Below are 15,545 nucleotides of genomic sequence, written 5' to 3' on the forward strand. Positions count from 1 at the left end.
CGGGCTTTATTCGCCATTAGGCACTGGAGGGTCATAGAATCCTAGAATGGTAGCGTTGGAAGGGACATCCAGGGTCATCATGTCCAACCCCCTGCTCAATGCAGGATTCACTAAACCATCTCACACAGATGTCTGTCCAGCCTCTGCCTAGTGGGCAGGTTGCAGAGAGAATTGTCAAATATGGCGCTCAACGCCATCACCATTGCCCCAACTTCCTTAATGTGATCTCCTTCCTTGCCTGAATCACTAATAGGGTATGTCAGCACAGAGAGCCGAGACCACCGCCCCTGCCAGGAACTTCTAGTTACCCCTCTGTTAGCTGCCTGCTGTCATTTTTGGCGTGCTACTGTCAGTAGAGTTTCTTATTTTATAGAACCTTTCTTTAGCATAATTAAGCTTTATACAAGAATGTGAAGATAAGCACTGAACTGACAAAAGGCTGCTTAATAAGCTCTCATCGTAATATACTGCGACATTATCTTGTGTTCCCTCCTCTCCGATAATAAGACAGTAAATATTTGTGACTAAACACAACGTCTGTATATACTTTGAAGGATCCGTCATACGGCACCTTAACCTCAGCCTGATAAGGAGACGTGTGCATTGTTCTAGCTGCCTCCAGCCTGGACTCATCTGGCCTTTTGTGTTGAATACAGCTCACATTTTCCATGACAGCGGTTGTGTTCCTTAAGATATAGCCACAAGCCAGGGAGATATAAATAAACCGGGTGTCTGGATCTGTTCCCTATAATACTCCAGTGTGAAGCGTCAAATTCACAAAAGGCCAAAACACTGGAAATTTCACAAAATTAAACAAACGAGACTTATCATTTGTAATGTTATCACGTCAGCATCCAAGCTGCTGGAGAAATGTTCTAGGAGAATGACCATACATACTACAAAATTACAAATACACAAGAATATTATTATTTCCTGCTGGCTGACAACAGATTGTACATAGTTTGTACTTTTGGATATGGGTATATAGGTTGTTGGGTCATATTAATGTAAAGTGGTGCGGGGCGATTGCCGTGGGCCAGGTACTCATCTCTGGCCCCGCGACATGTTACATGAAAGTGGGTGTCCTGGCTGGGTGTGTGGACTTGTGCTGTGAGGGCGCTACACCGGTGTAGGCCGCATTTAACCGATGTTGCTGGTTTACTATTTTTTATTATAATAATTTAGAGTCAATAATTATCTAAAAACCAAAGAACTCCAATTGGAAATTTGTTTCCACTGTTTTTTTAATCCCATTAGTTGAAAGTTTCCCTCCAGTTTACTTCAATGATTTTATACCAGACTGGGCAAAGTCACTTTCTATAAAACATATCATGGATACATTTCTTGGATATGAATATATGTGTACTGTGCACAACGAGTTTAATAAATTAAAAGATGATGAATTGATTTTCCATTATATAATCTGTTTGAAATACAGTATATGGACTATAAAGTGCAAGTCATTTTCTAACCAGAAAAACTACTTAAAGTTGTTAAACAGAGTAGACGATACTCTACGATCCTTATCTGTGATGTACATGTGTTATATATACAGGATATATTACTGTTATAATGTACATTCACTTCTGTGTAGCTGCACTTCTTCTCTGTAGCTTGTATTGACCATTATACACAGTTGTCTGGTGATGAACACTTTAGGGCAGTTTATTCTTCATTCCTTCTGGACAGAGTCCGAGTAGCCCACCAGAGCACTTATAGGGTCATTCAATGGGCTCCAGATGTCCCTCAATATTTGGCATTTACAGCATGTCAACTTATGAATCTCCAAAACTAAGGCAGTAATAAGTCTTACCAAAAAAAAGGAAGTATACGCCAAGTTCAAATAAATCTCAATCCATCTTTATTCAAAACACCAATAATAAGATAAAATAATGAAGATACAGGTGCAAATTAAGGACTACAGACCACAGGTAGCTTATTCACACATCATTAAAGTCATAAAAACTTGTATACTCTATTATTAGGCATCCTCTGTTAGAGATAATATATATATGTATGACCAATCAATGGTCTAAAAAACCTAAAATAGTTTCCACAAGTATAAAATTGCATAGGTGTTACAAAAATCACATAATAAAGTGCACTAGTGCAAAAATATATATATATGGCACTGCTTATAGGTTATATTAGGGTAGTACAAAAATAGACTTTCAATAAATCACAATAACTGTTAATCCGAAAAATGCAGATAATACAAAGTGCTAGTGGTAATGCCAGCAGTCTTGGTAAATATATAAATATATCAACTGTACTACCACTAATAATAGTACCCTAATTCCCTTAATAAAGTGCACTAGTGCAGAACTAGGCTATTAAATATATACCTAGTGTAAATATAAAAAAAAATATAGTACTGCTAAATTAATATAGTACAGGAATGGACTTTCAATATATCACAATAATAGTTAATTCGCAAAGTGCAGATAGTGCATGGCAATCTTGATAGATATATGAAGATTTAGCCCATTAAATATATAAAGTTAGGAGAGTAACACCTGGGGGAAATACGTATTTCCCCCATAGAAGAAGCTAAACGCGCGTCGGGGCACAAGGACTACTCCCAGGTCAGGTATCATTCACCAGGTGCTCTTGGGTCGCCCTCACACCCAGGGCTGTGGGGTACTCGGTATCAGGCCGGTGTCAGGGGAATGTGTCACAGCAGCAGTGACCCGGTCCATGGCCCTGGGCGCCCAATGTCAATGGTGGTTTGTAGTTAATGAAATAGAATAGTTTGTGACGCCACCTGTGGTGTTTGGCAAGCAAGATGTTAAGCCAACTCTGCGTGCAGATCCTCTGGGGCTGATGGTGTGTTGCAGCATAGATGGTATAGCTCTCCACAGGTGAAGCTGTAGCCCCAGGGCAGTGTGTAGATGCAGGTAGTGTAAAGGATGATACCTAGATGTAGCGGTGCTGATAGGTGTTGGCGCACAATGACTGGAAGACACCAGGGCTTGCAGTTTCAATGCTTTACTCACAGTTCTTGGTAACCACTGGTGCCCGCTTCCATGCCGTGTCCTCCGGGGCAGAGACTCAATCAACCTCCCGGGCAAGTTAGGCTTCTCCTCTCCAACACTCCACCAACATGTACCTTTCCTGAATGAATCCTCTATTGCGCCTTTTAGTGTGAAGAGCTCCAGTACCGTGGTTACTCTGAAGTTCCTCCTGTCAGATGTTCCTAACAACTCTACTTGTATGACAGACAGCTGTAGCCTGATCAGGGACCTCCTGGATCCTGGCTCTCTATCCGTGTTGCTGTTGTGTCCCAAGTCTTAGATGGGAGTAGTGCATTTACAGCCAACTACTCCACCGGTGTCTGCTGCAGAACCATAAGTGTCCATACAACCTCGGGGACCGGGCTCCGGCCTTGCGCTGAGAACCTATAGGCAGGGTTCCTCTTCCAACCCACAACTCCTCTCTGTTCTCCTACTCCTTCATTCCGCGCTGTTCCTTCTCTCTCTTATGGAAGCTTAGGTTGCAGTTCTACGTCTTTCTCCTTCTGTTCTATTTCCCGTGCCAGCTGACTCAGATCACAGAGACAGCTGCAGCACTCCTTCCTCTCCTAGGGAGATCGTTCCACTAAGACCAGTCCTCAGCCTCTCCTGACTGACTGCCTTCCTCCGCCTTGAGCTCCCCTTAGGCTGACCTCCTGTCAGCCTGCTCTCAGCCTCTCCTCCAGACTGAACTGAACTGAACTCTAAACCTTCCCACTCTTTTATATCTAACTCCACCCACCTCCCAGCACATCTCGTGTTACGAAGCAAGGACCCACGAAAGGTGCTCTGCTATCCTCTAAGCATGGAGCCGCAATGTGATCAGTGCTGAACTATCCTGTGTGTGGGATGCAGGTGTTGGAGTGAGGAAAGGAGTTCCCAACTTACCTACGCGGTGTGGCACTTCACCTTAGGAGAAGGTGCAGTACCTCTGTGGCGACTGAGCCTCAGGGGCGCCACACTCTGGTTCTGACGCCAGGCTGACGTGATGATGTGGGATATTAGGGGTTGTAGTCCGATGGCTCTGGCTGATGGGATGATGTGGGATATTAGGGGGAGTAGTCCAATGGCTCTGGCTGACGGGATGATATAGTAGTCCGGTAGCTTTGACGGGATGATGTGGGATATTAGTAGTCCGGTGGCTCTGGCTGACGGGACGATCTGGGATACTAGGGGTAGTAGTCTGGTAGCTCTGGCTGACGGGATGATGTGGGATATTATAGTGAATGTGGCTATGCGGAGCTGGTGGGGCTATACACTCAGCTTTATATATATACACTGTAGATATAACCATTATAATTTGTTATAACTAACCGTAGTTAGTTACTATGCCCGGGCAGCGCCGGGCTCTTCAGCTAGTAGTATATAACATAGCCCACATAGTATATAACACAGCCCACAAAGTATATAACATAGCCCACATCCCCCCAAGAACGGCCCCACAGTCCAGTACTCACTGATATGTGTATGTGTGTGTGTATATATATATATATATATATATATATATATATATGCATATATAAAAACACAATCCTCACCTCTCCTCGTGCCCGCGCTGCTCCTGACTGGCTCCTGTCTCAGTGGCTGCACTGCCCAGCACACAGTGAGTGCGGGATGACATCATCGCGCACCAGCAGTGTCAGAGGCAGAGGGGAATGATGGGAGAGGGAGCGTCAGCTGATGCTCCCTCATCCATCATTGCTTTGAACTATAACGGCAGACGCAGGTATAGTTCAATGCGGTGGTGGGGGGAGTTGGCACTGGCGGCAGGCGGGCCCCCCTGCCACACGGGCTCCATAGCATCTGCGTGATGTGCTGCTAGCTGGGGGACCCTGAGGGAGTGGGGGCCCTAGGCAGCTGCCTGGTGTGCCTGCCCCTAACGTCGGCCCTGCTAAGCTACCTTGGTGTTCCCTGGAGCCTCTAAAAGTGAGGTCAGGCTTGTGTAGTAGGCAGCTGCAGTACCAGGCTCTGCCCAGGAGTGCTACCTGGCAGCTGCCTACCACACAAGCCTGTCAGGTGCGTTGACACTAATTAGGACTATGTCTTTGTTCAGACAAGTAAGTTCTGGAACCTCTACAGAACGGTTACTGAGATGGATATGGGCTCAGTTCAGACACACTGGGCTAGGATACTGGGTCAGAGTTTGGCCACACACGGATTGGGGGACAATGTTCAGGCCCTGGCCGCTCACAGACTAAGGGATGAGATTCAGGCATTGGCCACTCCGGGATCAGGGTACGTCAGATACAGGACTGGCCACACCGGGACCAGCGGACTATGGATTCATGACTGGCAACACTGGGACCAGGGGACTACGGATACAGGAAGGCCCACACTGGGACCAGGATACATGTTCAGGACACTGGATGCACCGGGACTAGGGGACCTCACAGCTCACTAGCAGTACAACTTACTAACTAATGATTCTACACATTGATCAGCGACAACGTAGGGGAGAGGGAATCCTTTATGCAGGATGTCTCGCTACAATTGGCTGGGAGCCATCTTGCAGGTGTATTGATTATACTTAGGCTTCTTTTACACTTACTGTGTTTTTGCGTCCCATTTTTGTGGCCCCAATAGATTTCTATGGGGCCGCAATAATTCCATGGAACGCTGTGCGCCATATGGCCGTATTTACGGTCATGAAAAAAGATCGCGCCTGCTCGATCTTTATCACGGTTTACGGACATGGCCCCCATTGAAACTCAATTGGGCCACAAAAACAGAGGAAGTTTGTTTTTGCGGTGCACCGTGACGTCCGGTTTTGCAGGACGCCGTTTTTTTTCCCCAATACTGTTTCCACAGTATTGGAAACCTGAAAAACGGCGATCCACAAGTTTTTTGCGGTCTCTTATTGCGGCAGACCATGAAAATTGCGGTGATACGGCACGCAATAAGGGGACGCAAAAAACCCAGTAAATGTAAAAGAAGCCTAAATGCCTCTCAGCTACAAACTGAGGGCATTTAGTATATGTGCACGCTGCCCCTTTAAGAACAGGTGAGCATGCACACATGTGTACAGGGCACGCTGCCGGGACTGTGGCACGCACACAGGAATCAGGAGCACAGCGAGGACTCTGCCGAGACGGTTGGAAAGAGAAGGGGACCTCATGCAGGGGTGCTGGCAGCAGTGCTACAATCAACACTTGAATATAGGCAGAAATTGGACTTAATAAAACCAGACACCCTCTATAAAGAACTGTTCCAGATTTCTCTACCCTCTTAACTCCCTTTGATGTGTCCTCTGGCGCTGAGACTACATCTTTTCCAGCACATGTCAGCTGTTTTGAACAGCTGACATGTGCCTCTAACAGCCACGGGTGGAATCGCGATCCACCCGCAGCTGTTAACTAGTTAAATGTCGCTGTCAATCTCTGACATCGGCATTTAACACGCGCTTCCGGAAATTTCATCCACGGGCGCCCGTGTTGCGTGACCGCGGATTACCGATGGGTTGGCATAGCAACCAGAGGTCTCCAGCAGACCTTTATAGTTGTCACTGCTGGTTGCTATGAGCGCCTCCCGGTGATTGGCGCTCATAGCAAGTGAGCAATTCTGCTACATACAGGCGATCTGATCATTGGCTGTATGTAGTTGATCGGGTTATGGCAGCTTCTAGTCTCCCATGGAGACTATTGAAGCATGCCAAAAGTAAAAAAAAAGTTTTTAAAAATATAAAAGAAATAAAAAAAAATAGAAGTTCAAATCACCCCCCTTTCGCCCCATTCAAAATAAAACAATACAAAAAAATCAAACATTCACATATTTGGCACTGCCGCATTCAGAATCGCTCGATCAATCAATAAAAAAAGGATTAACCTGATCGCTAAACGGCGTAATGAGAAAAAAAGTAAAAATGCCAGAATTAAGTTTCTCTGGATGTTGCAACATTGCATTAAATGGATTAATGGGCGATCAAAAAATCGTATCTGCACCACAATGGTATCAATAAAAACGTCAGCTCGGCACACAAAAAATAAGCCCTCACCCAACCCGAAACACGGGTTTTCGATCGCAAAAAAATGGAGAGGCTATGTGTATTGGAAAATAGAGCTTTTTTTTTTTTTTAGCAAACTTTGGAGTTTTTTTTCACCGCTTAGATGAAAAATTAACCTATACATGTTTGGTGTCTATGAACTCGAAATGACCTGGAGAATCATAATGGCAGGTCATTTTCAGCAATTAGTGAACATAGTAAAAAAAAAAAAAAAAAAAAAACCGTTGTGTAGTTGTACTTTTTTTTGCAATTTCACTGCACTTGGAATTTTTTTCCTATTTTCCAGTACACTATATGTTAAAACCAATGGTGTCGTTCAGAAGTACAACTCGTCTTGCAAAACATAAGCCCTCACATGGCCATATTGACCGAAAAATAAAAAAGTTATGGCTCTGGGAAGAAGGGGAGCAGTGCCGGGTATTGAGGCGAGAAACTCGCGAGAGTTTTTCGCATTGCAGTTGCAAGTGTGACCCCGGCCCAAATCTGAAAGTGTTCCACGCTTGAATTCAGTACTGTCTTCACCCTTAGTTATGAGGATAACCCCGTATAGCAATTTGCTTTTGGCTTCATTTACTGTCCTAATTTTTATCAGAAGTAGAAGTTTCTCATTCCTTTTCTTTTCTTCTGTTCTCCCCCTTGTGGCTGTCACAAGTTCAGTGGGATGTTCTGCGTGTCTTCAAGCACAAGCCTCCATCCTCCTCCTTCTACCCCATGTCACGCAGACGTCCACAGCTGGCTATATATGTCCCTGCAGCACCCAAAGACACCAGAGCATCAGGTGGAAATCAGTTTCAGCTTTCCAGGGATACAGAGAGCAAGAACTGCACTTCTCATTGAATTTGCTCTTCAAGTGCTTCTCACACGTAAGTCCATAACATACGATATCCCACAATATTTATCCCTGTGTGCGCAATGGTAGCTGGGAGATCATATATTTCCGGGATATAATCTATTTCATATAACACTGTTTATGAAGTCACTATTATGTATTTATAGCTCACCACTACACAAAGATGTATATGTATGTGTATATATATATATATATGTGTGTGTGTGTGTGTATATATATATATATATATATATATATATATATATACGTGTTTTGCAACGTAAGGCAAAAAATAATATAATAAACATATTCCAGAGCACTTTGCAGTTCAAACATAACCTACAGCATAGACAATGCCGGATGGGTCGATTTTAGGTTCGCACAAATACATTGTTCGCAGTCTATTTTCCCTATATGCATATGGAATCTCATATAGATGGGAATCAAAGAATGGGATGTATAATGTATGAAAATCTTGTGTATCCCACCACTCATACCTTGTACGGGAGTGTACTATGTAGAAATGACCCAAAGTTTGCTAACCTTAAAATGAGTTATGCTATAAGGATCATTAATGCGAGCTGTCATTGTCTTCTTCAATCAGATTTTTAAACAGTAGTGATGGTAGAGAAGTACATCATATGGTTGTAGTGCTGGTGATCTATGAATTGTAATGTGGCAAGGGGAAAGACTTATGGACCCTTTGTTGCCAAGATTCCCTTTTCAGAATTTTTAGCAGCAAAAGACATGGGAGTCTGAAAAGATTTAAAGGAAACCTGTCATGTGTAAAATGTGCGGCCAGGCTGGAGATGATTATACATTTTTGTGGGAAAAGTTTCTGTAAAATTTGTATTATATTCATTGAAATCCCTGATGTTTATATGGGCGGTCCTACTAGTGATTGACAGTCTTCCCTGTATGACTGTGTGTGCAGAGATAGCTGTCAATCACTAGTAGGCCCGCCCATTGGACTCCTATACATACAAACAGCGGGGATTTCAATGAATAAAATACAAGTCTTACTGAATCTTTTCCAGCAATTCTATATATCATTCTTCTCAGCTTCTCCTTCTCTATACCGTGCTGTCCACAGATCGGACTGCATGTACGCCAGATGACGGGTGCCCAATAAAGTGCATCTCCAAAAATGTAAAAGTCTTCATAGGAATTTCCTTGATAGGAAAGTGACACTTTACAATACCATACACTATGGGATGACATGACAGAATCTATTTATTTAGTATAATGACTGAGTGATCCCTAATCATATAATACAGGGGGTTAGTTACAGTTATTGTATTACATAAGATTTATCATAACTCGATGCAGCGTCTGACAACAAAGAGTCACTGACAACTGCTCACTAACCACACGAGTCACCACTTCCTACAGAGGAAAATGCCATCATCATCCATGAGAACAACTCTTTCCACACGGAATATACTGAGCATGACATGAAGTATTCAAAGTAATGCCAAAATATAACGTGACTGTGATGAAGGAGCGGCCGCCATCTTAGATGTGGGGCCACATATCTGAGCTTGGCATCCATTTTGGTCTAAGTTCAGAAATTACAGGCAGCTAAAGGCTTCTATACCCCCAGGCGCTGTGTACTTAGTGAATACAAGCAGGATTTAGTGTTCCAATGCTAAATAGCCAGGGCATTGGTGTGATAATGAGGATAGGCCCAAAACAGAGCTTCAAAGCCCAGGTATGGAGCCGTGCCAGCAGGGGGCCAGATAAAGCCTGAGGGCTTCAATTAGAATGTGCCTGCTAGCAGACGCAGGAATATGCATCCTTTGTGTGTCCCAGACACTGTGGCTCCATCCTATGAACACGAATTATGAACTCATCTTTCGAGTTATGGACACATGAAAATATCCGAGTGACCCTGAGGGAATTGTGCATCTGGCAGTGTGACTCCCGAGTCGATGAGAGCACTGATTCCTGAGATATAGAGATTGTCCTCTACAGTAACCCAATAGGGCCATGTTTGCACTCCACATGACCGGCAAAGCAAACCGCATTCACTGGTACCTCTCATGTTCTGATTCGATCATGCTGTAGAAAGTTATCCCCTTTCTTAGATATTGGAAATAAGTTCTGCAAAGAGCTAAAGGGTGGAGATTATTATCCCACCCTCTGACACAGGGGGAGGAACCCAACGTGTTTAAGGGCTGGCAGCCCCTGGCATTCAGTCATTCACAATGAAGATGCAGACGATGATGATCTAAGAAGGACCTGGGGACAGACCTGCCGAGGGGAGCAGCGGCCCATGCTTTGGGGGTCTGTCCAGCAACTAAGATTATTGTACCTGTGGACTGCAGAGCTCCCCGGCAACCGCATGCACCCTACAATACAATCTGGTAAATTGACCTCCAGCTTAATATCTCTAAGCCTTGTACCCTATTGTTATATCTTTTCTCTGACTGCAAATTTACTGTATATTTCTGTAATTATCTAGTGCGCCCTTAAGGCAATTAAACTATAAACTTAATCTTGGGCTGATGCTTTTACTCTGATCACGAATCTTAGAACCCCCAGCGGGTAACAGGGCCTCCTCCCCGGCGACCATTTGCTCTAGGTGCAGTTCCCTTACTGACCTGAGAGACAAAGGGGGGGCGCCGGAGAGCTGTGCCTGTGTAGTTACGTCACGGTGGTGACGTGGGAGGAACGGGTCCGTGTGTGTGTTCCTCCACAGTGACCAATCACTATAGAGAATAGGGGATCTTTCTGACACCGTGTAAAAGAAAACGCTGTCTTTGTTGTCCATAGCAACCAATCGCAGCACAGCTCTCATTCCAACTTCTGCTCTTGAAAAATAAAAGCAGCGCTGTGATTGGTTACTAAGGGAAAATTTTTCTTGTAGACAATTTTTAGAAATTTGTCCCTTTGTGGTGTATTTAGATGAAAAGAATCTAACCAGATTTACATATGTAAAAAAGGCTAGCAAAAGTTGTCAGATGGCACATAATAAATAATAATAATACATTTTATTTTTATAGCGCCGACATATTCCGCAGCACTTTACATTTCAGAGGGGATTTGTACAGACAATAGACATTACAGCATAACAAAAATCACATACAGTAGATTATAACAAATAACAAGAGGAGTGAGGGCCCTGCTCGCAAGCTTACAGTCTATGAGACTGGCACATACTGTTGTGTGATGGTAATATCGTCAGTGTCCTTATCAGGGTCAGGCCATGAAGTGGACGCTACAGTGTATCAATAAGGAAAAGTTTAAGATGTGCCTGGCATAATATAAATTAAAGGGTGCATTTGTATGTTTGTATGTCAATAAACTTTATGCCAGGCTATTTGCGCTCCCGTAGGTGTAGGATCCAAGGCTTCATATTATCCAAAAACGGTTTTTAATATTTCTCAAGAAAAAGCACATACAACGCATTTCGACAGTATAAAATGTCTTTCTCAGGTATATTGTTCATATACATTTGCGACATTTGCGTAGTGCTAAACAATTACAATGCCCATAATGGTCATTTCCCAGGTCGTTTTAGTGTTTTGTTATCTCAGGGTCATAGCTATGGCAGATATCAGCTTTACGTGCCACGCGGGGCTCAGGGCTCCAAAAATCCCATTTGGCACCATGTTTATACACAAGACTGAAGCAGTGAACTAAACATTTGCCCCATGTGGTGGAAAGCCTAGCTATAGCCCTGGATGATCCAACACCCAAGATAACACCATAATGATTTCCATGCCAGGACATTTACCAACCCATCTTGTGATTTTAATGAGAAATGAATCCCAAATGTAATATGAGCTTGGTTCAGAGTTATTCTTCATCTGTATGTGGTGTTATATTTTGGAAATATTTATGATTTTTTTCTACATGCAGATCTAAACTGATAAACTGAATTCCTGCTTCAATGTTGAGGATGGAAGAAATGGTTAATGGGACCATAACAGGCAAAGACATGAGCCTGTATCAGGAACCACCAAGACAAGTAAGCAGCGGGAAGGATAACAACGAGTATCTCTACGTTCTGATCGTCATGTCCTTCTACGGAATATTTCTGACGGGCATCATGTTTGTCTACATGCGATCAAAAAAGAAGGAGAAAGAATCCAAACTTTTACTACTTTATCAGGATGAGGAGAAGCTTTGGACAGAGACCAGGAAGAGGACTTCTTCTCTTTCCTCATCCAAGCCACCCCAGCAGAGCACTGTGCTCACAGTCCTTCAGGACAGTTTTGGGCCCAGCCGATTCTGCACAGACTATAATGTAGTAGACAGTAGCCTGAGCTCGGAATCATCCTCTTCTGAAGTTCACTTGACCATCCAAGAAGAGGCTCCAGAGGTTCTCGTTCAAGAAAAAGCAGATGAAGAACAATCTGAGGACACCAAACAGATTTCCTAGCGATGTACTAAAGAGACTGCAGGAACCTATAGCATCTCTCCTTATGAGACAATAGTCTTGTGTTTAGGGTCTCGATGCCTAACGAGCTCCTTTTAGAGAAAGGAAGTACTAATGTTATAGTTGGGGTATGTAAAAAAGGTCCGCTGTGTTTAGAGGGATAGCATGGTCTTCCTTTCACATGCAGTGAACTGAAAGGTATCATAGGCTTTACCATTCACATGGGCCCTAGAAAGAAAGAGCTGGCCCTGTACTTTTGGCAGTCTAGCATGGGTTGAAACAAATTGACTGATAATAAAGCAAGACCAGAATGACCAGATCTTTCACTTTTATCATACTATAGTGGCAAGAAATGATACAAGTCTCTATTAATAATCTATATGTTGTAGAAACACGTCTACAGAAGACCAGAGGTTGCTATAATTTGTAGATTAGATGTCAGGGTATTAGAAGATTGTAAATTAAAGAAATAGGTTTTTATATTTACTAGTGTTAGGTAACAAATTTGGTTTCTTTATCTCGGGACACAATATATGCTGATGTATAGCACTTTTTGATAAATAATATTTATACATTTTCTAGTATATGAAGTATTTCTAGAGAATTGAACGATTCAGGTGGTTGGATCCTCCTTTTATTAGCTAAGGGATTTACTAACAGAGGGTAGGGGGCTTGATTTACGGACCCCATTCCAATACCAAAGCATGTATTGCTGAAAAATGTAACTAGGGGTTGACCAAAGGAGATAATCATAAGAAGGGTTCATGCCATTTCAGACTGAGAACTGTACAATTTATGAACAAAACTTGAATGCTGTAGATTTTTATTCACTCATTTAGTATGTTTTTCCAATGATCTGTAGGGCATTTACCTGACCAAAATCCCCATAGTGAACTAAATTAAGAAAATAAAAAAGAGAAAAATCCCCCCGCAAAACAGAAATTCCATATTTTCAATTTGTCATTCATTTTGTCACTCGGTCCTCGAGATCCATTAGTAGGTCACATAGGACCAAGTTTAACCATTTCTATGCTACACTTTACTGGGTCTGAGCTGCAGTACCAGATATATCCATGGACAGAAGAGGCGCTGTTTGTAGAGGAAGAGCAAACATTTTTTCAAACGCTGTAAACCCTTTATACGGTGGTTTTACACAGCACAGTTTTTTTTGAAAAATGCATCTGGAGTTTTTGTTGCAGATTTTTTTAGCCAAAGTCAGAAGTAGATTCATGAGGAATGTGAAATATATGGGAAAGACTTCTACTTCTTGACAAATTATCTTCTGGCTCAAAAAAAAACTGCAGTGGTGTTGTTGAAAAGGTTTTGTGCAAGAAACCATCTTAAAGGGAATCTATCACCAGGTTTTTTGCTATGTAATCTGAGAACATCATTAGGTAGGGGGTGAGACACTGATTTCAGGGATGTGTCACTTACTAGGATGTTTGCTGTTTCAATACAAAAAAGATTTTAGCAGCAGGAGATTATCAGTGCCTGACTAGATGCCCCCATACCTCCTGGTCTAACGACACACCCAAAACTGATTAACAGCTTACTGTCAATATGCAATGTACATAGAAAGCTGTTAATCAGTGGTATGAGCGGGGCCAGCCTTCTGGGCACTGCTACATCTACAGCAGTGAAAATGCTGATTCTGTCACAATTGCTGCAACCAGTAAACTAAATTTTACAGATTGCAAACTTGCGAGCAAGGCCCTTACTCTTCCTGTAACTGTTGAAGTATGTGTTACTTTGTAATGTCTTTATTGTCTGTATAAGTCCTGCTTAATTGTAAAGTGCTGCAGAATATGTTGGCGCTATATAAATAGAATTATTATTATTATTATTATTATTACTATGTGATGCATCGCTGGAATCAGGATCTCTTTCTCCACACTATGCTGCTCTCAGATGAGGCAGCATAAACCCGCTGACAGATTCTCTTTAACAGTTGCAACACTAGCAATTCTTTTGCATAGGTCCCATAATTTAGACATGATGGGACAAAATGGCAAAGAACATCGACTAGAATAACTGCATTTACCTAGAATATATGACTACAGACAGATATTTTCTGTGATGCTTCTAGTATTTAATATTTCAATTTACGCCAGACTAAATATTGTACTGCGCAGGATCCTCTACTATTACTCACTTTGCGTCCTTTGATTGTATCATGTTACACTTAGGCCTCTTTCACACTTCAGTTATTTGCATCAGTTAAAATCCGCCAAAAAGGCAGACAAGCGGATCCATTCTCAACTGATGTGAACGGATGGCACAGGATCCGTTTTTAGACGGATCCTGAAAATGATGAAATTTAAAGGAACCGCTGGCGAGAGAGAGATTTTTTTTTTTGTCTGGCACCCAGACAGATTTTGGGGTTAATTCAGTGTCTGGAGGATCCGCTGGCCACAAAAACGTTGCAAGCTCCGTTTGGAAATGTTTGAGGATGTTGACGGACACTAACATTGTGGCGGATCCTCAAAAAAACGGATGCAACGCACAGCAATCAGTCAGGATCCGCCAATAATGAAAGTCAATGGGGAAAAAAAACGGATCCGCAAAGAAAAATGGCGGATCCGTTTTTTTCAAAATTGGCGGATCTTGACTGATTGTCAAAAACGGAAGTGTGAAAGTGGTAATGGTTTGGTAAGCAATTTTGATTTTGTTATGCTGTCTAAATTAAAGATAGAATAAAAATTGACAGTGTTTATTTGTGGTCCTTGACTCCAAGCATACCCTTTCCGCACACACAAGGATGGCACATTAACGCACTCAGACTCAACTGAGCTGAACCCAAATAAATTTACCCAACGTAAAGAGTACTCACCACCAATATAGGACTGTCCCATTCATTTAATAAAAAAAAAGTCAGCAGCTCGTTTGGTGATTTTTCTAAATATCACGTAATAACAAAATGGCTTTTAAGTGCCCCAACATCCCCTCAAAGGGTCCAACTTTCTAATAAAAATCAAGCCCAAGATTCTCAATTGTGAGCCATCTTGCAAGAACTATTTTTTTGCACATAGCGAGCACCTTCATGTACTTTACTAATTTGTTACTGAATGGTAACTCTCTCTAATAATATTACCATCAGTGACAGGTTAGTGCAGGACTTAGGGCAAAGCGAGACATCTTGCAAGTTTTCACTCTATCACTGTGAGTGAAGGTGGGATCCTCCTCTGGATGCCGGAACCCCATAACCTGGAAGTTTGAGCACGACTTTTGCTAGACAGGTTCTTTTTGGGGACATTAGGAGCACTTATGAGAGGGTATGTTGCTACATGATGAAAAAAAATGCTAAGTTTTGATAGATACAGT

The 15,545-nt window shown here is 42.6% G+C and overlaps 1 protein-coding gene across 4 annotated transcripts in view; it reads left to right on the plus strand.

Annotated features, from left to right (window-relative positions):
- The window catches only part of KCNE4 (potassium voltage-gated channel subfamily E regulatory subunit 4), a 67,283-nt gene extending 52,335 nt beyond the window's left edge, over positions 1 to 14,948 (plus strand). For 2 of the 4 annotated variants that reach the window (XM_073581139.1, XM_073581140.1), the window contains 2 exons: positions 7,664 to 7,874; positions 11,705 to 14,948. In XM_073581139.1, the coding sequence (XP_073437240.1) occupies positions 11,736 to 12,227 (492 nt within the window). In that variant the 5' untranslated portion in view covers positions 7,664 to 7,874; positions 11,705 to 11,735 and the 3' untranslated portion in view covers positions 12,228 to 14,948. Of the gene's footprint in view, positions 1 to 7,466; positions 7,875 to 10,034; positions 10,207 to 11,704 lie in introns of those variants that run through there. The other 2 variants (XM_073581141.1, XM_073581142.1) reach the window with 2 other exon arrangements.
- Positions 14,949 to 15,545: the final 597 nt, after the last annotated feature.

The sequence above is a fragment of the Dendrobates tinctorius genome, unplaced genomic scaffold (genome assembly GCF_039654945.1).
Source record: "Dendrobates tinctorius isolate UK_male_01 unplaced genomic scaffold, ASM3965494v1 ptg000069l, whole genome shotgun sequence".
Lineage (NCBI taxonomy): Eukaryota > Metazoa > Chordata > Amphibia > Anura > Dendrobatidae > Dendrobates > Dendrobates tinctorius.